General features: G+C 34.4%; 2 protein-coding genes across 4 annotated transcripts in view; one reads left to right on the top strand and one right to left on the bottom strand.

The window, feature by feature from the left end:
• Positions 1 to 876: 876 nt before the first annotated feature.
• Positions 877 to 4,348, bottom strand: LOC108745144 (hormone-sensitive lipase). Of its 2 annotated transcripts, none has more exons than XM_018481245.1 (9): positions 3,868 to 4,348; positions 3,618 to 3,804; positions 3,484 to 3,559; positions 3,142 to 3,429; positions 2,922 to 3,017; positions 2,613 to 2,825; positions 2,281 to 2,490; positions 1,599 to 1,829; positions 877 to 1,482 (listed from the first exon to the last, which is right to left on the bottom strand). In XM_018481245.1, exons 1-9 carry the CDS (start codon positions 4,233 to 4,235, stop codon positions 1,172 to 1,174), a joined length of 1,980 nt encoding a protein of 659 aa, XP_018336747.1. In that variant the 5' UTR covers positions 4,236 to 4,348; the 3' UTR covers positions 877 to 1,171. The 2 variants fall into 2 exon arrangements, with proteins under 2 accessions (XP_018336747.1, XP_018336746.1); XM_018481244.1 differs by having other exon boundaries at positions 878 to 1,482; positions 3,481 to 3,559; positions 3,868 to 4,347.
• Positions 4,349 to 4,627: 279 nt separating this feature from the next.
• Positions 4,628 to 26,902, top strand: part of LOC108745145 — a 202,816-nt gene continuing 180,541 nt past the window's right edge. For both annotated transcript variants that reach the window (XM_018481246.1, XM_018481247.1), the window contains exon 1: positions 4,628 to 4,845. The gene's annotated coding sequence lies outside the window, so the exon portion shown is untranslated. The remainder of the gene's footprint in view (positions 4,846 to 26,902) is intronic.

Genomic DNA, 26,902 nt, shown 5'->3' with positions numbered 1-26,902 from the left:
TACTTTTCTACCAAGATATAAAAAAACCTTTAGATATTCAATATATATATATAATGGTATACATTATAAAACTGCATTAATTTCTTTTTCTTATATATTTTTTTATGAATAAAAAGGTATAAATAATTAATGATTTAAGTTGGGTAGAAATTAACGGTAATCACTTACGTGAAATTTTTCTAATTTAAGTTTTCTTGCCTGATATTGATTTTTGAAGCATTTGTAGAAACGAGAAGGGTTAATGCTCTGTCTATTGGATAATTATATAGCTTAAATGTACATAATGTGAATATAGGATACAGCTTCTTTTGACGAATAATAATAAACAATTATTTTAAAAAGGTGGAAAAACTTATTCATTATTAATCTTTTCATAAAGTTAACTGAAATTGCTATAAATTAAAATGCATGCTAAGTTATCATTTGATAAAAATGATGATAACTATTTGAGCCATTTCCAGAATTTTCTTAACCGTTTAACAATAATTCATGAAGAAAATTTAAATACAAAAATGTAGTATCGGAAATAGATAATTAACGCTATGTCGTGCTGTGTAGGTAATTTCGACAATTATAGGTTGTCTTGAACCCTAAGTCGCAAATAAACGCTAAAAATAAATAAAATAGTGTTTCTCACCTTTGTATTGTCCTCGTCTACACTTATCGTCAAATTACCCAAAGCATATATTAATTCTACTAGTTCTTCCCCTATCAATCACTTTGAGCTTGAAAAAGTTAGCACCATTGCTTGGAGTGGTCGAAATTCACTTTTGTAAACAATACTATGACGTAGTGTCGGCCATCATTTTTTTTTAATTGTTGCTGTTGTCGGCCATCATTCTTTTTTAATTGTTGCTGTTGTCGGCCATCATTCTTTTTAATTGTTGCTGTTGTCGGCCATCATTCTTTTTCAATTGTTGTTGCATTGTCACTGATTTCGGCCATTATGTTTTTTTAATAGATGTATAGTAATCAATGATTAAAATTTAAAGAAATTGTTTGTAAATAGGTATGCAACACATCGAACACTAGCATAAGAAATGATTGATATAGACTTTCATTTACGTAATACTACTTTGCCTTATGCTGACAGTACTAATTTCTTTTATAAACAAAATTAACAAATTTCAACAAAAGTCATAACTATAGAGTAATCAAAAAGCGGTACATATTAATCCAAATGATTACATACCAGTAGTTTGAGGGGTGGCAATGTAATAAGCATTTCATCAGATGCCAGATAGGGACTTAAAAAAGGATCTTCAGGTACTTCGAATTTTAATTCATCGACGATACTTTTCTCTTTGTCCGCATGTATAACATCTTCAGGAATATTTTGAACCGTACCAGGAATCCAACTGCCCACGTGTTCTTTTAAATTGCTCACAAATCCTGTGAGAGAACGTTGAATAAACGAATAACTATTCGAAATTGAATCTTGGTACTGGTTAATTTTACTTCTCGAACCGTTTGATTCCGCTTCTATTATAGAAGAAAAGACGGGTAGTTTTCAAATTAACTAGACGTTTGATTTTTGAATTGGATTAAAATAATAATTTAGTTTTTTATGAAATAATTATAGAATCAAAATAATTTACCATATAATACATTTTCGTCGATATTATTGTCTTCTAATCCTTCAACATTTTGAAATTCATTTCCACCCTCCAAAGACTGAGATTCGAAGGACTCATTTGACAAGGTATCAGAAATTTCTGAAGTTGGTGATTTGTGAGCTTGAAGGTCCGCCAGGTCCGAATGAGTTATCTCCTCAAAACTACTCATGTCAGAATCGTTACTGGAACTGCTTTTTTCTGTACCTGCATAAGCTGTAGAACACAATTATAAAAAAGGATCACTAATGTTTTCAGAAAATTATTCATAATTGCTTAGTTTGGGTTGTTGAAGTCAACTGAGATAAAAGATATATTGCAACAGAAAGTACAAAAGAAGCAAAAAAAGTAACACAAACTTAATTTATAAGTAGAAGCATTAATAATTTTGCGATCTACCGTTCAATATTTACGAAAATATTTAAATGGAAATTCAACTTAATCTAGATTAAAATATTGTACCTTTGCAACATTTAAAAATAAGGAAAAAACACACTGAGAAGGTGTACATAAAACAAATAATGGAATATACCCCTTTAAGCAATTAGCTGAATACAAATAAATATTATACCTTTGAATATTTAAACATCAGGAAAAAATACACTGAGAAAGAGTATATAAAATAAACAATGTAATGTAGTTTTTTAGGCATTCACAAAATACTAACCTTTTAGGCATCGCATCATAAAACCAAAGGGAAGTAACGGGTCCATTAGACAGAGAAGTCGGGCCGGAGAAGGTACAAAATTGATGAGAGTTGGAACATACGCCAAAAACAGGCCTTTAGGAGGTGGAACATTCATAGTTGCACACTTTAGGCAGGTTCCTAGTAGAAGATTAGCTCCAGCTGAATCTCCGGCTGCGATAATTGTTTCACCTTAGAGAAAGAGACATTTTTATTGTATATGTACCTGTGACTTAAGAAAATTGTCATTAAGATTTTCTTTAACAGGATTACAATTTATAAATTTAAAAAGTTAAAAGAACATCAGTTATTACCTGTACTTCCAAGAAGATGACAATTTTTTAGGGCCCAACAATAAGCATAGGTGATTTCTTCTATGGCTCTAGGATAGGGTGCTTGTGGTGCCAAACTATAATCAACGCTCAAGATAGGAACGTTCAAATCTCTGGCCCATAATCGTAAATAAATTTCATGTGATTTTGATGACTGGGCAACAAAACCGCCACCGTGGCAATGAAAAAGCAGCCCTATAAATTTTAATTTATAAAATTATACCTTACAAGTATATAAATGCATTTCGCAAAAAAATAGAAAGTTAAATCCTGACTCAATAAGTGTGTCACCTTTAGAGGGTGGTAAATTTGTTTTTTTACTTGCTTCTCCAACCATTCCTTCTCTTACATTACTTGATATTAGGCGTACCTGTATGGTTTTTTTTCCTAAAAAATATTAACTTAATCAAACCAAATATCAACCAACTTTTAAAGTGAAATTGCAGTATGTTACTTTTATTTTATGAAGCACATAGTACTTTTTATTAGACTGGTTGCAAATAAACATTACCAATATGTGATTCTGGAATAGGAATATCTATATCTTGCCCATTAATAGTGAGTGTGAGAGGTTTTGGCGGAATGAGAAGGATTTTTGTGACTGCAACATACGCATGTGCCCTAATTACAGAAGGCAAATTATGCATTAGTTCACTCTCAGAGAGAAACCAAAAAGATTTGCAAAAGTCTATGTTAGCTGTTTGAGAAACATTTACAATAGTTTTAGCCCTTTGTTCTGGGTCCGTTAAATAAGTGGCTGTCGATATTACTGAATTCGTTGCCTTTGTAAAATAAGATCCTACAATGTGTATCTTATAAAATTATATACTTATAAACTTAATTGGCATACCACTACTAAAATAGGCCTCTGAGAATACAGCCATTGCAAATGCAACCATCTGTAAAGTAGGCTTAATTGATTCACAAAACTGAAATAAAAATAAATTAAAACGCAATAGTTTATGCTGGAAAACATAAACATATTACCTGAAAACCTAAACATCTCCCATAAAAGCAATACCTATTAATGGTTTCAGTTTTTAAAATAATTTCTTCAGGAGATCGTTTCTCTTTGGGAAATAATTCGGTTTCAGAACTCCACTCTAATAATGTTGTTAACAAAATGAGGCAGTTATTTAAACTAGCTAACAAATGAGCACATGCTTCAACATCTCTGAAAATACAAATAAAAATTTTAATTATATAAAGATACATCTCAATAAGAGTTTCTCTGTACTTCGTTATCACAGCTTTACGAAATAGGACGCCGTCACGCTTTAAAGAAACTTTTTTAATGACTTGCAATGAGTGAGCTATGGCATAGTCAACAACTTTTAAGAAACTTCTGTAACCATTTGCAGGTGTATTTTCATCATAATCGAAATTGTGGACAACCGATTCAATTTTCTTTCTAGTAATAGCTAGCGAGTTAAGATTATCAGCAATTGTAAGAAAACTTGTATACAAACGCTGGCCATTTTCAGTATTATCATTTACGAAGTAATCAGAATTGCTTTTACAAAGATCATTTAAAGTTGAAGAGTTTGTATTATCATCTTCGCTTTCTTCTGATTTGCGTTGAGGAAAACTTTCAGCATCTGTCATTTTAAATTAAATGTGCCAAATGATTTAATTCAACGAAATAAACATTCACATTACTTGAATTTTGGAATGGTTTGGGATAGTATTTTCAAACCGCTTTCTTTTTTGACGTTTACAGTATAGGTTATGTAAGTGCAAGAAAAATATTTATGACCTAAATTTATTCCCAAATACCAACATCAAGAATAGTTTCTAGTAGAATTCCACAGTATTCATCGATGTACTCATTCTGCTTATTTCTGTAAAATAAAGACACGAAGGAGACTTTTAGATAATACTAACTAACTTTGAATGTCTTAAGCAAATATTTTGATAATTACAATATATTATTATAAAACAGTTTTATGTTGCAAGTATATGTTACGTAACATTTATTGGAAGGTAAAGGAATACACCCTAATTCATTTCAAAACAGCTGTTTAGCAAGGGACGCAAGCGTGGTATTCGGTTTGAAAGTGAAGCATGGCAGCTGCAATGCAGGGTTGTGTTAAAACTTAAAAAATAATTTATGTGTATTAAATTATAGTGTTTTTATAAGAACTGTTTTGGAGACTGACATAATTGCATGTGTGGTTTCCTTGTAGTAAATGTTAAAAAACAACGTGCTAATTATGTAAGTAATAATTAACAAAATTTGTTTATAATTTGAAAAATTATTGTTTACTCATTTGTATACTAACGATAACGAAAAACTTATAAAGAGGGATGGGATGATTAATTGTTTTCGAAGAAAACGGCATTGAATTACAAACTTCTCTGATGGTTATTATTGACCCAGATTTTTAGATTAGGTATAAAGATTTATATTAGGTGCAGAAATATTAATATTATGAATTATAAGATTATTAACTAATTATTACAATTTGAGGTAATGTATGTAAAAGGCAGTATTTACAAAAAACATAAATTGTTTGTTAAATATGCTTATTTTGCAGATTAAATTATCTCTATTATTTAATTGATGACGTTTGTTCCTTTTTGCTATGATTATCCCTTCATGAATAAAATTACTTGGCAAATTTACTTGACAAACAATGATAAAATTCCCTTGAATTCATTTTTATTAGATAAATTGGTAATTAGTGTTTATTTACATTAGAAACACAATCAACCCGAAAAAAATTGCGCAAAATATTCCACAGGACCGTACCATTTTTCGTAAAAACATAAATATAGATATTAAACAAAACATTGAGTGACGATAAAAGATATTTAAATATTGTTATAACTTGCAGTATTGGCCCCCATATTGAACAATGCTGCCATTTAAACGAAACTTTCTTTTCTATATTTTCAAACACTGCATAGAAATCAAATTTAGATGTTGCAGACAATGTTGTATTAAAATAGGGAATAATTTTTGCTTGAAAACTTTTTCGATTAAGCTTATAGTTTGACCCAACGAGAATATGGCGTACTTTTTTGGCTGCCCTGTATATGTGTATATGTATGAGCTTTTTTTAATGAAAGTAGTTGTGATTCTTTTTCTTCGCTAGGAGTAATGCTATTCCACTCCTCTACCATGGGGCTAAATTTCATCATTTTCCAGATTTCTTCCTTTCTCTTAAATTTTAGTTCTCTGCTTTATGGAAACATTTTTGATGTCATACATTTGATGTGCAGATGTTTTCTGTACTACTTGCAGCTTATTACCCAATCGTAGTTGACAGAGAAATTTAATGGTTCGTCTTGCAAGCCATGGAAGGTATATTGTGGTATCTGCGGAAATTGTTGGAAGATACTATTACCATTACTGTTCTCAAACCTATTGGTCGAGTCCCCGAGTGGAAAATATAATTTTTTATAGAAGTCGTGATCGGTACCGCATTCTGTCCCTCTTTTAACTCTTACATGCTTCATCCATGGTCTTGACTTTTGTTTTATAATGAAGAAGTCTATAACAGTCTTAATGACAATATTACTCAAGTGGTATTGGTATCAGTGTCCTATTAATCTGTCACCAATATCATTTACAGCATCTTCCCCGTAATGGACGACCACACGACTTCTGTCTACCCTTTCAGGTCTGCCATTAAAGTCGCCCATAAATATAATTTCCTTGCGATTACCAATAGAGCCTAGTAACATTGTCAAATCTTCATAGATCTTATCTTTGATGTGAATTCCTGCATCTTCATTTAGTACATACACCCTAATGAGGTCAAGTTTGTGTTTCAACGTCCTTTTCTGTTGCTGTGCTTGTCTGATTCGATCCGTCCTGTTTCCTAGAGATAAATTGCCAGCCCATCAGCTTAACAACCAACCTGGAGTGCCGGGTTATTTTTGAACGAAATTTTCTTCTGCTATTACCTTTGGCGGGCTAACGCCCAACTACAAGGCAGAACATTTTCCTGCTGATCCGCGGAAGGTATTTCATTTCCCTCCTACCACCCATATCTAGGAGGCAATCTCCTATCTGCCATCTGGGGACGTGCCTTCTAAAAGTGAAGACCACCCTAAGGGATTTTATAATTAAAGGGAAAATTTATAATGTAAAATCTCTAGACTAGAATTTCGAGTTTTTGAGTAAAACAAATGGAGAAATTCGAGTCAGACAGCTTGGAGTAAATAAAGGATACCAAGGGAACAAAAAAATATTCGAGTTAAACAAGAAGTTCGATTGTATAAATAATGAATTTTTATTTAGAACAAGTAGTTCTCGATTGAACTTCAGTCAATATGCTGTGAGGGAATTGTTTTTAATTTCTTAAAATATTAGAAAAAGTTGTTTTTGCTTTTATTTTACATTTTTCTGTCGTGTTTGCGTTTTTTTTTGCAATTTCGAAATCTGTCGTAAATGAGTTAGAACTAGTAGTCAAGTATCCGATGACGCACCGTAAATTTCGTTTTCCTTCCAGCAATATTTCTTTAACTACACATAATTCCTTCGCTTTCCGTTCCAGTGGCTTTATGTGGGTTCCTGTTTATCCCCCATTTATTTCTAAGACGTTTCCATACCACTACTCCTGCCTGAAATAAGCTCCTGCCCACCGTCTTTGTTTATCTTTCTTCCAATTTCACAGAAAGCACTCCCAAAATGCTCTAGTTTTTCTTTTCTGTGCCTTTACTGACTAACAAATGCAATTTGCTATATATTTTAAAGCCAACGACTCCCTCATATCGTGATGTGATGTGTTGAAATGAAATTTACCAATATCTAATTTTAATTAGTAGTTTTTTTTTATATATATAAATGTAGCATAATTAAAAAATAAATCAATTGATTGTTTGGCGAGATAATTGTGAAAGATGGTAATAACAAATCAAAGAGACTCAAATTTGCTTTTTACATCTGTATTTTAGAAAAAATTCTAACAATATTATTTCTACCTTTACAATATTAAAATGAAATGGCGCAAAGAATTACAGTGTTGTGCAAATTAGTCTAAAATTAATTTTTCGTACTGTTTATACCTAATGTTGTTTGGGCTCGTATTTAAATTTATGCTGTTTTTATTTTAAAGAAGATGCAATCATGATATAAATGCCTATACTTGGAACATTTTGACTTCATACAAGTCTATTCTTATTTCTACAATAGCTGTGCTATCAAAGGCTGTAGGGGGCCAGGCATGGATAGAGCACCTCCAAGGTAAATTGAAACATTGCACACCTGAATTTTGCATCGATAGCAATTACTTAACACAATCTGTGCTGTAGCAACCTATCCATCTGTATTTACAGTTTTTATATTGACTACAAACGTTTGTACTTATCGAAGTTCGAAATTCAAATTAGCTGAAAAGTTTTCAAAACTCAAATGAGTGTCAGTAATGACAGTGTAAACATTCCCTAGTTATATTCACCCTCAAATGGGACAGGGAACTTGGCTGCATTGGAAATAACCATCAGTGTATGCATCTCGTTAGATTCCGATAAATTTATGAAAATGGAACTACGTAGCACAGTTACAGGGGGCTACAGCTAAACCACAAAACTAAGCATCAGTTGCTAACCGTATTACGGAAAATGTCCTCCATGTACAAAGAGCAATATCCGTCACACCGAACATATTGTTATGGGAACAAATACCGCCGGGATTTTCCTGCGCTTGTTCCCTTCCTGACGATGTCCTTTTAAAACGGGAGTGGCGGGCACCCTTCCGACACACAGTCGCGCTTTTCACGAGGAATTACGTACTTTCTAAATTAATTTATTCGGTAAAACCAAAATTTCAACAGTTGCACTACCACAAACAGAAGGGTTGACGATGGGGTCGGAAGAAGCAACAGCAACGATTTTTTTGAAAATTTACTGACGTTAGTATTATAAAAATAAATAAAATTAATTATTTAATTTATGCTGTTCTTGGAACATTTACTGTGTAAAACACTTTAATATTAAATAGTAATGCGAGTACTAAGACACACTTTGGGAATATTTTGCACTAAGGGAACAAAGTACGGCATTCTCTCCCAGGTGTGAATTATCAAGCTAGCCGATGGTCGGGGCGGCAAACTCCTAGGAAGGGGTACTGTACTTTCTTTCCGATACAATTTTTTACCAAACTTCTGGCTCGTAAGTACAATTTTTCCGATTTTATGGACCAGAAAGTGGAGCATAACCTCCCACGTAAGAAATCCTATTTACTGTTTTTTAACGTAGATGAAGGTCTTGTGCATTGAAAGTTCTGGCCAATGGTCTGTCCCCCTCTGAATATTAATTTAACCTGATGTAAGGTAAAATTAAAATCCGCAAGCGTTTAATTTCCAAATACCATCAACCAGTTGTTTAATTCGAAATTATGCGGCGTTTTTGTTTATAATGGTGTAAAAGTGTCTACTACTTTGTACTTTTAACGTAGAACATGATTGCTAAACTGCTTACCCAAGAGTATTTTACTTTCTGGTCAAAAGGGCGGTATAAAGATTCATAAGCAGTAGCGTACGTACGCCTAGGTACGTGACATACTAATATGAAGAAACCCAAAGTGTTTTGGGTTGTATGAAAATTAATTAATTTTTTACCTGGGACGGAATGCTTCGCTTTTTTTTCAAAAGACAAAATTAAATTTTACAATGCTATTTACCTCTATTTATATTATTTATATTCATTCTAAATCTGCAGATTGGGGAATGCAGTAAGGGTAAGTTATTGGTCTCTAGTTGTATTTTATTGTTGACTTTGTTAATATTATTTCTTTGGATTTTTTTGAAAGTTGAATGTTTCGAATAAGCATTTTAATTATATTACATAATTGATTGAATTTTCCGAAGTTTGATAGTTATTAGGCAATTTTCGAAGATGCTTGTGTTGTGTAAAGATGTTTTTAAGGGGTGTGTTCCGAAATATAACCCGGTATACTGGCCAGTGCTAATGACGTCGTGAATCGACGCCATACTGTTGATTCGTTCCGAAATATACTGGCCAGTGCGTTGATGTCTAATTGACGCCATATTGAGAATAGTGTTTGTGCTCGTTTACAACAATTTTGCTCCAAAAGTTATTATCGTTTATTACAATAAAAAATTGTACAAACTCTGAAGCACACACGCCCGTTTGATATACTGTTACGTCACACTTGTTTCACCAGTACAATATGGTGGCACACCAGTACAATATGGCGTCGATTCATGACGTCATCAGCACTGACCAGTATGCTGGGTTATATTTCGGAACACACCCAAGGTAAGTGTCTCGTTCTGATACACCTTCCTGATTGACCTAAGTAATACAATGCATCGCACTCATTACATCTTGCGCTTGCCTAAATAATTGAATTTTGACATTATTTAAGCTTAATTTATTGATATGAATGCAATATAAATTTTGTTTAGATAGTTATTTCATTATTTAAGATGTTTTACGATGTTCCTTTCGACGTTGCTTTTAGATTTTTAGAATGGTTATTATATAATTAGTGTTTTTAATAAACTAATCAATGCGTTAAGGTTGGCGTAATAGAGGTTATTATAGAAATGGATCGGTAGTGTCACGATCACTCTTAAACTAGCCGAAATGTGAGTCCGTGAGTGCGAATATAAAGACTGCTGGATTAGGTACAGATTTTGGGCGGTGATAACTGGTTCGATTAGCAGTTTATTACCGGTTTGTCACTCGATTGGATTAGATTAATAGTGATAGGAAAGCACCGTCAACGTCTGTCCTATCAATTTGGAGATGAACCAGACCGTTTGTCATATCCAATGTTCCTCTGTTCCCTAGAATCGGACATATCTTGATCAGTCTACACTCGAGGGATAAACTACTACAGATGTAGAAGTCAATTACTTATTATTACGTACCTGCATTATTTACCAAATTGAAGGTTCAATATTAATGGCAGCACAATTGAGTTATTGTCAAGGCGCGTTACATTTTTTTGCGGGTGGTTGTAAGCAAACTTACCAAAAAAGTTAAGTGTCCAAAAATTTAAGTGTCCAAAAAATCGCATAGGATGTAGGTACGACATGCAATTTTGCGTCGCACCAATAGTGATCATTGTGAAAATTCAAAATCAAAAATCAAAAGCAATTTTATTTGTAAACAACGCTCTAATACGGAAAATATTAGGCTATAGCATTTGTCATTTGAAACCTCCTACACAAAACAGCTCGTGGCGTCACGGCTGAAAATCAATTTCAAGCAAGGCATTGCACTCGCTGCAAATGATAAGGATGCAGTAACTGTTCCTTTAAAACTTGCCACATTGTCTCATGAGAGGAGCCAATTTTCCCTGCTTCTTTGGAATCGTACTGACCGATACTAATTGCATTATTGAACTATACAACTATACAGCGTTGCCGGTCGTATTTCTCTACCAGGGCCGGAATCGAATATTTACCTGTACTTTCAGTTACGTTTTTCTCGAAAACAATAAACTTTCGGACATACAAACATTTACTTAATTTTCATTACACCCTGTATTGATATTGAATGTAGTATATAGCTGTGAATTCACATACAGTTAGTGGTATAATTTGTACAGATTTGGTGGTCAAAGAAAGCTAGCTGTAAACCAATAAATGCGGAAGATAGTAATATTAGTGTAGTGTTCTATGTAGAAATATGTTGTGTTTTGCAGCTCACAAAACCCGCTGATAACTAGTAAAATGTGAAAAGGTATTATATTTCTTCAGCGCTTGATCCCTACAAGACGTATAGAACAAGAATTACTCACTGATTCATTAAGTGCATGTCGGAATCCCCAAGATATCTTAACCTGCACGTTTAGGGTGTCAAAGGGAGCATCTAAGGGAATTATCAGACTTCATGGATAGAGTTTCTCTTTTCCGTAAGGTATTACAATTTCAGAATAAAGATAATCCAAGTGAACAGAAATTGATTACTTCTTAAATTAAATTCTCTAGTCTGAAAGATATCTCTGTCAATCTATGTGATTTCAAAATGAGATTCTACTTCTGTCCAACATTTTTTAATTAGGCTCAAATTTAGTCTTCAATGAGCTCCTGATTATAGACCACTCAGATTAGGATTTTGACAAATTGAAGATGCTTGGGAATGCCAACTCATCACCCTTTTTTGACCTATCTTGTGAATTCTTTGTTAAGAATTTAAAACATTATACCTACATGAAAAATTAATAAAACTAAAACAAATTTAAGAATATTTGTTTACTTATCATATTAGCTATAATTTTAAATCTCTTGGAGTCTTGGAAATGTATCTTCTACTGTTATAAAACAAAATAGAAACTTATCTCGAATTGTTTAAAAAATTATATATATAAACAATGACAAATAGGTGTAAGAGCGATTGTGTAACAAAAAATGCATGTAAAATTCATCGAGTTAGGTTCCGTACATAAAAAACAAAACTAAATATTTTAAAAATTTTCGTAAATTTCAGATAAGCATTTTTACTTATATATAACTGTGTGATATACACATATACTTATTATTACCTATTATTAGCTTATCATATTCCCTAATTTGTTTAGTTACGAGTTAGCTCTGTATTGTTTATGTTTTAGAGGACATAAAGCAAATAAAATGATTCAGAATCAGTCAAATTCTTATGCGTGGCAAGGCGTGACTTTTTTAATTCCATTAAATTCATTGTCAAAACTATTGTAGGTATAGGCAGAACGGTGTGTTAGAACACGATGTGATATCATATGCTTAATAAATAAAATATATGAAACACGTGTCCGCGCTTTATAAAATTGTTGTGTACATTTGGGGTAAGTCTGCTTATCTATTATATATGTATATAAAAGAAAGTCGTGTTAGTTACATTGTTTATAACGCAAGAACGGCTGAACCGATTTGGCTGAAAATTGGTGAGGAGGTACCTTAGAACGGGGAACGTGGAATTTGACATAAAACGTGGTATTAGAAAACGCAAATGACATAGAATAACAAAACGCAACTGACAGGATAACGAAAAATTTATCAGTCAAAACATCAGTCTAGCCGTTTATTTGTTAAAAATGGTATAACAAAAATTCAATCTCTGTTGGGGGGAGGAGTGGTGAAGAGGAGTTGCAATGCAGTTGTTAAATGGAACATATATTATTTGTAGTCAGATTTACTTGAAACTTGGTCATAATGGGTCTCATTTAATTTTTGAAAGACCTACCTCGGCATTTTAAAAAATTCAACCTCCAAATGGGGGTGGGAGTGGGTAAAAAGGTGTTGCACTTTTTGTTTGGAACATACTTCATTTGTGGTTGAATTTACTTGAAACTTGGTATACATGCTGTTTGATATTACTAATCAAATGAAAAGAGGTTGCAACGTTTCCATGGGGTACATTTTATTTGTGCTCGGATTTACTCGGTGTGCTCATATTGGCAGTTTTTAAAAATCAACCCTTAAAGATTAAATGTTGTTGCTACGTTTGTATTTGAAATCTAAGATGACGACATTACATAAAATTAAAACGTTGTAAGGGTAAATTGGGAGTTAAAAGGTTTTATGGAGAAACAATATTAATTTCTGCGAGCGAAGCTGCGGGGAAAAGCTAGTTTTTATTAAAACACAATAATTATTAAATTTTATTGTAATTAAGAAAACGTGCCAACAAAGAAATGTGTAATTGCTATGTTCCGTAAAAATTTTGCCGTATTTGTATTTATACCGCAGAAATATTTCACAATGAAAGATCAATAAAAGCTCTCAAGTATATAAGCGATTCTTCTACACACGTTTACTTCACTTCTCCAGACTTTAGGGAAAGCATAATCCCTCCTTCCCCAAGAATAGTTTCTGGATCGCTTCTGAATATGCAAACATTTAATGGAACGACCATTTACACTAGAAGGCTAAAACATAAATATTATGTAAGATAAATTAATTCGAAGTGGTCTGTATTCTGCCGAAATTGCCAGACGCAGATCGCGATTTCGATTTTTGGATCTCATCAGCGCGTCGCAGGCAGCTCCGACAGAACACAGACCAACTTTTACCTGCTGCCTTAACAGTGCGTTTTGGAAAATACTACAAATGGCGCAGTAAACGCCATCTGTAGCACGATGCTACATTTTAGGATTACGTATGCTTATGTAAGATATTTAGGTCTTTAGTAAAATTTAACATTTTTCGCATCAAATAGCGACTGTGTCCTGCGTATCTCAATTTGTTCGTTGTTCTTTTAGTCCTGTGTGTGTAACACATGATACTCCGTTTCAATAAAATGTTGAAGTAAATTGTACCCTGTTAGCAACAGCGATTGCCACATTTATATATGCGTGTAGACGATCGCATCCGACATTGTCCACCAATCGGATCGTTGTGCAAAGAACCCAATCCTTGCTGAATTATTGGCGGCCGTTTATTTGCACTGACGAATTTTACGAGTCATGCAAATGGCACATCGCATCGATTTTCCGCAGCTTCGCCTGTCACGCTGAAATGCGACCTACAATGTTTCCAAACTACCGGCGCGCCGCGGCGCTCAACGGTGGCTGGCGTCGGGCGTTCTAGTGCGACGGTGGCCCCTCGCCGTCGTCATTAAGCAAATTGTCCGTCCGTTCGAATAATGGAAGCTTAGAACTCAACGGCATGTTCACCTGGTGGGACAACAACTTTCGAAAGTTTCAAAATTTAATAACGAAATGGCGTGGGGTCTTGAAAGCATGTATAGTTTTGGGTTTTATTGAATGGGAGTTTAGTCGCGGATGCCGGAGATTTTACTGCAAAACGTGGAAATTGCCGAACATTAAACTAGAAGCAGAGAAATCGCTCGGGAGTTTACAGTATCTACCTCTTCAAAAGTCAATAACTTGCAAAGAAACGATTCTCGGAAGAAAATACATTGTAATTATTTAAAAAGTAACAACTCAACGGGTTTTTGTTATATCTTACCGGAAATGTATGAAATCTAGGAACAATTCTTAGGAAATGTATATACATAATTCCGAAGCTAATTAGGAAATCTATAAAATATTGTTTCAAAGATTTTTTAATGCACACATTTCCTAGGAATTGTATGAAATTCCGATATTGTACTAGGAAATGTATAAAACTAATGCTTTCTGTGAATAAAATGAATAAAACACGTTAATAAACTGAGAATCAGAGTTATCTGTGTTTACGAGGTTTTACTGTGGTCTACTATGCATTGGTGACGTTATTGTTTGGTTAGGTTAGGTTTGGATATGTGTACGCATTAGTGACCTTATTGTATGGTTATTAGGTAGATTTATGACAGACTGGAGTTTCTTTAATGTCCCTGCCCAACAGTGATAACCTCGTCACATTATTCTAACATTTAATATATCAGTCCGCCTCCGGCTGGCAGGGGTATTAAAGGAACTCCAGTCTGTCATAAATGTCCCTAACCAAAAGAATGACGTTACCAATGGATATAGGTACATCTCCAAACAGCCTGCCGTATTATTGCCTATTCAGCATTGCCTATAATACATTTCGGATTGCTATTTATGAAATGTATAGATTTCCTAGGAAATTTGTCTAATGTAATTTATTTCACACATTTCCGGGCGATTTTAGGAATTATATACATTTCCTGGGAATTGTATACAATGACGGATTTCATACATTTCGGGTAGCATATACGTATAAGTCTTTCGATCTATAGTTTGTCTTAGCAAATAGTCACTAATTCCAGTGGTAAATAATGTCTGGTGTATGGACTAGACAATTGCCTCGTATCTGACAGATACTCTATTGATTTTGAATTTAAAATTTTGATTGATTACAGTATGATTTGAAAACTATTTCGATTGAGTATGTACATCTAAAAATATTCCAATCGAAATCGTGTTTGTAGATAAAATGTTTCCGACATAAATAACCTCCTTAAATCCAGTTATAGCTTAGAGGTTTAGACCATTGCTTAGCATTCGAGATGACATCGGTTCGATCCCGGTTTCATCTGCCCTGGTCCGAGTTTTTGTGGGGTTTTGTAAGATCGCTTAGACTATCCTAAGGCAATAATATTCCACATATATTTTTTTAGTCTGTTCTGTCTTCATTTCGTTCATATTCTTTTCACACCAGCTACCATTCAACCATTTCCATTCCTAAAATGAGGTCGAGGAGTACATCAAAATGAGTAAATTTTTAATAATTCCGATTGAATGACAACATCCTGGATATCGAAAGTAGGCCTAAGGTGTAGTTCCATCATTTAATTAATTTGTGACTATCGTATCATCAGAGGGGATAGCTGCACCGATTTTCAGTACAAATATATCCACGCTAGAACATTAGTTCATTAGCATATTGGCAGTTTATTATTTTTACGTAATATAATATTTCTTGCAGATCTGAATATATATACTGAACAAAACCAAAATAAAAAGAATGAAATAAAATTTGTATCAGTTATGGTATAGGGAGTTTTAAAAATTAACAGTTAGGTTAGGTAATATTCCTTTTTTCTTTAAGTTTAATTTATGTATGTGTGTTGTGAGCATTAAGTTTTGTCTTGAATGAAAAATAAATAGCGAATAAAAAATTAGATGGTGTACTTTATAGTCGATAGGACAGAACAAAGACATCTATTAAAGGAAATGTGGACGGGCGGATGATATAGTAGCTTCACCGAGTTTCCCAAAATATCCTACACCAAAATAACCGTCGCGGGCATAAGCTGTCACCAATTAGGGGTAATTAGTGCTGGAACGTTCTGGATATGGCGCGTTTCGTGTTTTGTGGCTTCCTTTGCTCCGTTCGATTTTTATTTTTCTAATAGCAAACGAACGAACAAACGAGCGGAAAGACGTCCACTTGCTTTGATCTGACAGTTTTCGAGATAACAACGTCCGTATCCACAGACGTTCTCGGCAACGCTACCTACTACGATAACAATGGAACGGAAAGGACTCGACAGGCTCGCTTATTTTCTCTCGTTCCCTTTATGAGGACCTCATGCATTCGACATCCAAGGAGCTTACGATATCGTTGTTCTTTTCAAAAGATGAAATTCAAATCGGAAATATACAGCTTTTCGACTTAAATAAAATTTGAATGTATTTCTCAAGATTTCCAATCAAATCCATCTTCTATAGGTACATGTTATCAAATAATGCACAGAAATGCTGACAAAAGAATATTCTCAGGCTAAGAATAATTTTCTTCGTGGTCATATAATTTTTGAATAAAGAATAATTATTTGTAATTTAGATTAATTGTATTCTCAAAAAATAATAAATATTCTTTAATTTTCTTGATTTATCTTAGGAAGTCAGATAAGTTAGGACAGAAGGAGTGGTAGGGATATAAAGCAGGGTCGAGTTTAGTCCAGACGAGAATAAAAAGAAGTCACTTCTATGCTCGCAAACGGTTAATTTAGAAATTCGAAAAAGGTTGTTAGAGGTGTATGTTTGGAGCGCGGCGCTGTACGGGTGCGAAACATGGACAGTGGGAGCGGCGGAAAAGAAAAGGTTAGAAGCGTTCAAAATGTGGTGTTACAGGCGTATGATGAGGATACCGTGGATAGAGAAGGTTAGAAATGAAGAGGTGTTGGAAAGAATAGGAGAACAGAAGACTCTATAGAAGTCAATAAGAAATAGGCGAGATAGGTTGATAGGACACCTTCTCAGGCATGAAGGTCTAGTCAGAGACATATTAGAGGCAGAAACGGAAGTTAGGAGGGGTAGAGATAGACCTAGATTAGATTACTGTTTGCAAATAGTCAAGGATATGAGTTGTTCTAGTTTTAGGGAAGTGCGAAGATTAGCTCAGGATAGCAAAGGGTGGGGGTGTGTGTCCTACCAGTCTTAAGATTGACGATCTTGATGAATTTTTAACATTTTATTTCGTATATTTCTATCTTTTGATCCTTAAGAGGTTTTTAAGGTTATTATTTGTTGTGAAAATTCAAGTGGAATTACATTCTTTTAAACTTTTTGCCATAATAAAAAAAAATGAGTTTTCAAACTCGTACCGGTACGAATTACGATTCTTAAGTGGTACGATTTGAACGTTTGGGCGAGCTTATACACATCGCATTATGATAAGTTTATTCGAACGTTTTATTAATGTTTTGTAGTAGAAATTATTTCCAAACTGTCTATTATTAGTATAGGTTGCCGAAGTTTTAAAAATATACTTCAAATACAGCTTCAACTAAAAAGCTTAATCCTTATACATTACAGTGCGTTTATAATGCTGTGAGCTTCTTACAGAAAAACACTTCTGTTTCTTACCAATAGATGGCGGCAGATGTTCTCGAATAAGAAAAATTGAAGAGGTACGATTTAGGAGCCAGTACGAAATAGACTACTTTCCCCTATATATAAGACCAAAATAGAGGATTTTTTGTGGCAAAAAAGGACAGATTTAGATTTGTCAGTATAATATTTGCAGTGGCGATTGTTTTTTCTCCATTTCGTAATTTCTTTAACTTCAGAATCACTGACATATACAATACAATTGCTAACAGAATGGAATTATGGCGTAACATTTAGTAAATTGTGTTTCTTATTATTAAAAACGTGCTGTTGAAAGTTTGACGATTATCTGAACGCGTTTCGAAATGTTCCCCGATCCTGTCAATTATCATTCTCCATAATTTTTCTTATTAGCATTTCCAGATGAGGTCGTTAGACACAGTTGCTGACGACAGTTGGAATGAAGCCCGTTCGGCGTTGGGGTCCGCTTCAAACTTTGCGAATTAAGAAAAATCGGTAATTAGTCCTTCCCTGGTTCTCTGTACGGAAGCACTTCAGGACCACTCCGCAGCTATTCAGTCGGGAAATGTTTTCTAACTCCCTTTAGTTGTTCTCTTTTTCGGACATTAGGACCCGCTTGTTTTCGAATCGGGACATAAAACACAGGCCGCGTTTGGTTTCAATTTCACAAATTTATTCCACATTGTACCCTGTGAAATTGAATCACTTATTTGCTCTGATACGGAGTGAAGGATTTAAAAGTAAATGAGCTGTTAAAAATTTCTGCAATCTTCGTCTGTTATAAACTCTCAAATCTTCGTTGTCGTATTGCTTTCGGTTTTATAGTTTAATAAATTCAGCCATGATACAGGAAACAGCATTGTCGGAGAGAAGTTTGACGGTAGATGTTTCTACATTTGGGTTTTTGAACTATTTAGCAGTTACGGATAATTTCAGCTTTTTTATTATTAATGTTAGTGATCAGCAAAGCAAGACTAATAGCAAGACTGTTCCAGTGTTGGTATTGGTTTTGGTCTTGCTTACTCGGTCTTGGTATTGGTTGTGCTTAAATATTACCAGTCTTGGTTTTGGTCTTGCTGTTGTGAAAACTCGAGAACTTGCCCTTCCTCCAATACATAAATTAACCATTCCTTCAACGCATTAATTGACCTTTTAGCAAACAAAATAGTACATGGTACTTGAGACATGTAATAAATATCGAAAAAAATTAGTTTGTCTTTATATTTCAACCGTGTGTTATCTAGACATAAAAACAAACTAGGCTTCCCTATACAAAAATTTTCAGTCTCTCTCCAGTCTCTCAGAGTCTTTAAGCGTCTTTGAGAGCGTCGCTCACAGTCTCTCACTTATTGCTTAGGTATTTTTATGGATCTTTTATGGATCTCTCACAGTCTATGTATGAGAGACTCGAACAACAAAATTGTTAATTCAGAGATTCGATTCTTTCGTTCAGAGATTCGAGTCTCTCGTTCAGAGACTGGATACGAAATGGAGGATCTCTCTATGAGCTACTCAAGTCTCTCGTTCAGAGTAGCTAAACAGTTTTTATGACAGTCTCTCTCAGCGACACCAGAGAGACTCGATGAGAGACGGAGACTCGAGTCTCGCTTTCAGAGACTCTTGAGAGACTAAACATTTTTATTTCGGGTAACTCCTAGGACATTATTATGGATCCTTTTTTTCAAACAGTGATAAAGTTTCTTTTTTTTATATTTAGTGTTAAAATCTAGTACAGAAAACTGAAAATTTTAAATACTAAAAATGTGTCCCAAAAAACAAAAAATACTAAAATTGCTTCAAATATAGTTTAATTCATAAATCCGCTGTAAGTTTCGTTTAGTTTTGTGTATTTCGTCTTAGTTGTAGTGTTGGTCAGTGTCAGTACTTATAAGACAAGAAAAGACTACGACTAATTTTGCTTATCAGTAATTAGGCTGCTGCAGTTTATTTATCTTAAATAATATGTTTAAATACCTTTTTGGAGTTTACTGCTTAAAAATCGTTTTATATATAGCGCACGGTATGAAAATTAGATGGGTAGTAAATTCAAACGTTAACAAAAAGTGAAAGGTCACATTTCCTCTGCGCAACATACTCGCGCATCTTAAAGAACTCTCCACTCCTCAGTCCCAAATACACATTTACACTCGCTCTCTTTCTTTCTCACTGTGACATTCAGTATACATGTAAAATATCGAACGTCAATTTGTGCAGTGTGAATGATTTAAAGTTTTATTTTTGCTATTTATATCTATTGTTATTTTTACTTACACATAAAGTGAAGTGAATAAAGTTAATAAAATATTGTAAGATATGGAAGAAATATATTCAAGTGATGATGAAAAAAAAAAATCCGATGAACACGTGGATGTGGTTATTAGGTAGGTGATATAATTTATGTNTGAATAAAGTATTGGCGAGTTAAGTTATGTTTATCGCAAAATTCTATCAGCCTGTCTCTCCTTTTATTTCTATTGCCTAATCCAAAAGAACCTGCTATTGCACCCACTTTACCTTCACCTATTGCTGCGTTGAAACTCCTGAAAATATTAGGTTTTCCTGTCCTTTCACTAAACTTAACACGTCTTCTATATCTGCATAAAGTGCTTCTACGTCTTCATCAGTGTAAGATGATGTAGGCATATAGACCTGTATTAATACCGTCCTTACGGGGTTTGAGTTTAATTTAACCATAACTATCCTATCGTTTTCTTGTAAATAACTTTCTACACTTTTCCCTACTTCCCTACGCATTACAATCCCTACCCCCGAATTACCTTCTACCGATCCTGTATGTATTACTCTAGTCCCCACTCCTGAAGTCTCCAGCTTCGGGCCAACGGACTTCACTACTACCTACTATAACTAATTCTAATCTATCCATCTCTACTTTTAAATTGTGTAATTTTCCTACTTACCTCATTGTCCTAACATTCCACGCTCTGACTCGTAAAGTATTGCACCTATCCCTATTGTACTTATTGATGACATCCCCCGAGATAGTCACCGCCCGGATATCCGAATGGGGGACTAGTTTACGTCCGGAGTGCTTTACCCCAGAGGACGCCATCATTTAATTTGTGTAGTACATTTTACTCGGAATCATAATGTGGTGGTTTCTCGTTGCCTTCCACATCGCAGTATTGTGCATCAGAATGCCATACCGATCCTCGTGATCTCTGCCACCCTGAGTACTGAAAGAGCTGCTGCCCTCTTTCAAGGACTTGTCTTAGCCTGGTTTCTCTTTAAGAACCCCTCCATTGTGGTTGAACCTATGGTCCGGCTCCCTAAATCATCGAAACTCGCAAGCCAATCCACCCACTCTAGTTTGTACAAGAGTTTCGTCAAGGTTCAAGTCCCGTCGGCTCGGTAATATATTTTATCAAATTAATATGAATGAATATATGAATTCATTTACTTCCTTTGCCTATTATATAAATTTTAAGATAATCGTAAACTCCAGTCACGCGTCGGTGTTGACACGCACAGTTTTTTTTTTGTTTGTTAGAAGAGCTTGATGAGTCCGCTTGACTCAAATCGATTAGAATGGTACATAGTTTAAGAGTTAGAATTTCAGTAGCTAGAGAATCTCACTCATACCATGAATTTGGTGGTGCGGTTTTATCTCTTTGTCAAGAATCAAATAATGTGAGTCCTCTGAATTCGAGTGCCCTCTCAGACTTCGCGCAAATTCAACAATAGGCCCTTTTAGAGATGTCAGATCTCGGGTTATTGGGCATATCTCTCGTCGTGTATATATGCAAAGGGGCGCCAGTTGAGAATTCCCGGAATTTTTAAATTACAAGAAAAATCGGCTTTCGTCAGACTGCTTGTTGCCTCGCTACCGACCTCTCGTCGCGTCGCCAAGAGCTAGAGAGACGCTGGTGATGCTTTCCGTGGTAGCTTTTCCGGAACGACATCGGAAAGAACGAACGAAAGCTGAGGCACATAATCGATGTTGCTATGTTGCTACTGAGATTTAAGCGAGCCGACGGACGACGATATTTACGACCGAAAATGAACAAAAACGGAATAAAAAAAGAACAACCGTGCTCTGACGACGCCTGCCGCGAGAATAAGCAACGGGCTTCGTTCGTAAAAACTTGATGGAAATGTTTTTAAGGGAGGATTTTCACCATAAAACGCCTACGAATTGACAAAACAAGAATGCGAAAGTTTTTTGCGATCCCATTTAATGAAACATTCTTGTAAGCGATGTCGCTATAAAACGAAATGGTTCACGACAGCAGAGATTACAGCCCGTTTTCGGGGAAGAAAAACGGCATCAAATACTGCAGTTTTGTCTGATGTTCACCTCTCTTATTCATTATTGTAGCTAAGGAGAATCCCTATAATTTATCATTGTTTTTTATACCTACAGTTAGTTACACGAATGTATAAGAATTATTGAGGTATCGATGTCGGTTTATTTGCTGGTAATTTTAGTTCTTGCGATTTCCATCATTATAATTTTCCAATTTTCTCGAATATGCACAGTCCGCTGATGGTTAGTCTTGAGTTCTTGAAGCTTGTTTTCAATGAGATCGGTGATAATTGCTGGCCAGTTTTGAAAGCTCCTATTGTAATGCTCTTTAATAGGTCGTTGTTCACTTAATTTGATTCCATAGAATTATGGAAACTTGACTTAATTAGGGTCTAAAGTTCAATGAGAATCTGTGTACTAACTATCTATTAATCAAAAACAGGTTGAAGTTAGAATGTTAGAACTATTAATGGTTTTCATTCAGAAGTTCGTCATGTGAGTTTTTAAGATAACCTAAGAGGAAACGCTTATTAGTTCTGGTGTGAATGGGATGCAAAAGATCGACATACGTCTAAACTAACTTCACATATGCGACCACTTTACAGTAGCATATCATGTATTATTTTTGTATTATTTGCAGGTCGTTTAGATCGTCATGATCATTATCGACCTTTCATTCATTAAGTGCAATCTTTTATTGTTGGAAATCAACGATGAGTTTAGGTTTATAGAAATATGTATTCGTATTGTCGAGGTCACTTTNTGTGCGTGTGGAGACGGAACGTTCGGACGCGTTTTCAAAGTTTTATCGATTGAATTTCTAAAGCTTTGGCTTACAACTTTTCCTTCACGAAAAGACCATCTTTGGATATTAAAACAGTAGGGTCTTTAGTATAGAAAAGCTGTTGAGAAGTTTAAATTTATTTACATGTCTTTTATACTTCCATCGAACTTTTATATCTTACCAAACACCTTATTTATCGACAGTTTTTTGTTCTTGTTCATAATAGAGTATTATATCACTTACAAACGTATTTTGATATCATTATATGAAGTATACTTCTTATGATTTTTCCTTAGAAAGTAACTATTTTTTACCGTATTATTATTTTTTTATAGTAAAACAAACCAGAGAAAGCAAAATTACGTAATTCTTCCCCATATGTCTTGTTAGTTGAAACACTGATCAAGAGACATTACGAATATTGACCAATTTCAAAGTAATATGTTCGGATATTAAGGGTACTTTTCTAAGCTGGTGAACTGCCCACAGGAGTAGGGGATAGATACGGAGGGTTCTTTTAAAATTACGCCATTGAGACAGTGCTCAAAAGTTAATAGAAATATTTATCTCGATATACTTGATTGAATTCTTCAAACAAAAGGTGTGGTAGAAGGGGTGAAGTAGACAAAAATTGTTGCAAACAAAAATCCTTCATAATATGAAGAATTAAGAGCAATGAACTTCATGGGTACTTGTGATTACGTATAAAATTTCCTATTGTTAAAACTTGTATTGCCCAAAATAATTGGAACCAATGAAGATATTTTTTGCCCTAATTCACATAACAGAACACTCTATATATGTATGAGGTCTGTTCAAAAGGTATCGCGAATTTTGTGTTTTTTCAAAAATTATTTATTTATTCATGAATATCTATTTTATCTCCTTTAAAGTTATCCCTGTCAGATATTATACACGTGCCAACGTTTTTTTCCTTAAAAAGAATATTTTTTTGTGATCTTGTTCAGCTCCTCCTTCGATGTTGTCTTTATCTCCTTAATCGTATTATAGGAATAACATAATTTACTTTTTTGTGGTTATGATCGTCGGAAATCAGGTTTTCTAGGGAATAGTACTTTTGGCACTGAAATTTTTTCCCAATAATACCTAATAACACTAATTTATTATTACTTAAATTTAATTACTTATAATTCTTGTCTGCTATCGATCCTTTTTTTAACTTAAGAGATGACGGTTATCGCTTTTGGTGGTAAGATGCATGCTACATAAAGAGTAGTGACGCGAATTGAATGCCAATTCCAGATCAATATTTGTATAAAATATTTCGTGTCACGGTGTGCGAACAAGATTTACCAAGGTCCTCCTCCATAAAATGTGTCCGACAAGGGTCCAAATTTGGAGGTTTCCAAGTAAATATTTTTTGTTGAATTATAATGAAGTACAAAGAATTTGTCATACGTTTTTACATGACAAAGGCAACACATTAAGGAGGTATATTTTTTGCTTTGCGTGTATTTCGAATTTGTTAGTTCTCATCAGCACACTGTAGGTAGATGTAGACCAAAATCGCAAGGGCCACGATCTTCGGTTGCGCAATGGTAAAACTTCGCTCGTCAATGTTTACAATTTACGGTTGTATACCGATGCACATGAAATGTACAATATAAATTTAATAAACTCCATAAGATTTTGAAATACCTGTAGGTTTGATTAATTATTTATCGACAATGCCGAAGTTACTCCGTTCATCTATAGATATTTTCGTACTGTATTTCGTAGTGCTTGATAATTAGTATAGTAGCAACAATAATAAAGACTCGCTGAATTACTATTTTAGATATTTATAATGTAAACACAATAGTAGTTCATGAATTGCTTCTTTGCAAGTTATTGAATTTTGAAGAAGTAATATACACTACTGAACTTCTAGTTTAATGTTCGGCAATGACGATTCGCAGTGTCATCATCATAAGGTCGTCAGTCCTAAGACTGGTTGGACACGCACCTTCAGTCCTTCCTATTCTGAGCTAATCTTCACATTTCCGTAAAACTAGAACACTCCATATCCTTAACTATTTGCGAACAATAATCTAATCTAGATCTACCTCCGCCCCTCGTAACTCCTGTTTCTTCTTCCAATATGTCTCTGACCAGACCTTCATGCCTGAGAAGGTGTCCTACCAACCTATCTCGCCTATTTTTTATGGACTTCCGTAGAGTCCTCTGTTCTCCTCTTCATTTCTAACCTTTTCTATCTACGGTATTTTCATCAATCGCCGGTAACACCACATTTCGAACGCTTTTAACCTTTTCTTTTCCGTCGCGCCCACCGTCCATGTTTCGCACCCGTACAGCGCCTCGCTTCAAACATACAACCTTTAGGAATCATGTTCGAATCAGCCACTTCTTCTAATCGCAAAGTGTAGTATTTTGAAAATTTTAGTTAATTTATAATACTAAAAATCAAGTGAGTACTTTGTAGATGTACGTTGATAAATTGGGGTAGAGCACATGGCCAACGTTTGTTGCTTTATTATACCGTATATAATAAATCAACTGCGATAAACATATAGGAAAAATAATAGCACCCCATACATATCTTTTATATTATTTCAGTGGGTCAAATCTGCATACAGATACGATGAAATATGTCCGATGTGATTAAGGACACAAAATGTGGGACCTGTGTCGATAAAAGTTACGCACGTCAAATTTATGAGAAGTCACATTTGCATGAAATTCGTGGCATACGGCGCTAGTCGTACCAAAGAAGAGGGTTTTTGAAAGGAGATATTGGCGAACGATAAATGGCAGTGATAGAAAGTTTCGAGGTCGTGAAGAAACTTCTTCAATGCCTATTTATTACGGATATTCTGAGGATCTTCTGGAAACATTAGCTTAAAGCAGTCGGTGTGCGTGTGGAGACGGAACGTTCGGACGCGTTTTCAAAGTTTTATCGATTGAATTTCTAAAGCTTTGGCTTACAACTTTTCCTTCACGAAAAGACCATCTTTGGATATTAAAACAGTAGGGTCTTTAGTATAGAAAAGCTGTTGAGAAGTTTAAATTTATTTACATGTCTTTTATACTTCCATCGAACTTTTATATCTTACCAAACACCTTATTTATCGACAGTTTTTTGTTCTTGTTCATAATAGAGTATTATATCACTTACAAACGTATTTTGATATCATTATATGAAGTATACTTCTTATGATTTTTCCTTAGAAAGTAACTATTTTTTACCGTATTATTATTTTTTTATAGTAAAACAAACCAGAGAAAGCAAAATTACGTAATTCTTCCCCATATGTCTTGTTAGTTGAAACACTGATCAAGAGACATTACGAATATTGACCAATTTCAAAGTAATATGTTCGGATATTAAGGGTACTTTTCTAAGCTGGTGAACTGCCCACAGGAGTAGGGGATAGATACGGAGGGTTCTTTTAAAATTACGCCATTGAGACAGTGCTCAAAAGTTAATAGAAATATTTATCTCGATATACTTGATTGAATTCTTCAAACAAAAGGTGTGGTAGAAGGGGTGAAGTAGACAAAAATTGTTGCAAACAAAAATCCTTCATAATATGAAGAATTAAGAGCAATGAACTTCATGGGTACTTGTGATTACGTATAAAATTTCCTATTGTTAAAACTTGTATTGCCCAAAATAATTGGAACCAATGAAGATATTTTTTGCCCTAATTCACATAACAGAGAGTACACTCTATATATGTATGAGGTCTGTTCAAAAGGTATCGCGAATTTTGTGTTTTTTCAAAAATTATTTATTTATACATGAATATCTATTTTATCTCCTTCAAAGTAATCCCCACCAGATATTATACACTTATGTCAACGTTTTTTTCAATCCCCGAAGCACTTCAGAACATAATTTTTTGTGATCTTGGTCATCTCCTCCTTCGATGCCGTCTTTATCTCCTCAGTCGTAGCGTAGCGTCGTCTTTCCATGGGCCTCTTCAGTTTCGGGAACAAGAAAAGTCACAGGGGACCAGATATGGGGAATACGGTGGCTGCGGCATTATTAGTGTGTTGTTTTTGGTCAAAAATTCGTGCACAAGCAACGATGTGTG

The sequence above is a fragment of the Agrilus planipennis genome, unplaced genomic scaffold (assembly GCF_000699045.2).
Source record: "Agrilus planipennis isolate EAB-ADULT unplaced genomic scaffold, Apla_2.0 scaffold37, whole genome shotgun sequence".
NCBI lineage: Eukaryota > Metazoa > Arthropoda > Insecta > Coleoptera > Buprestidae > Agrilus > Agrilus planipennis.
The sequence above is the reverse complement of the archived record's forward strand: the minus strand, read 5'-3'. Positions and strand labels throughout refer to the sequence as shown.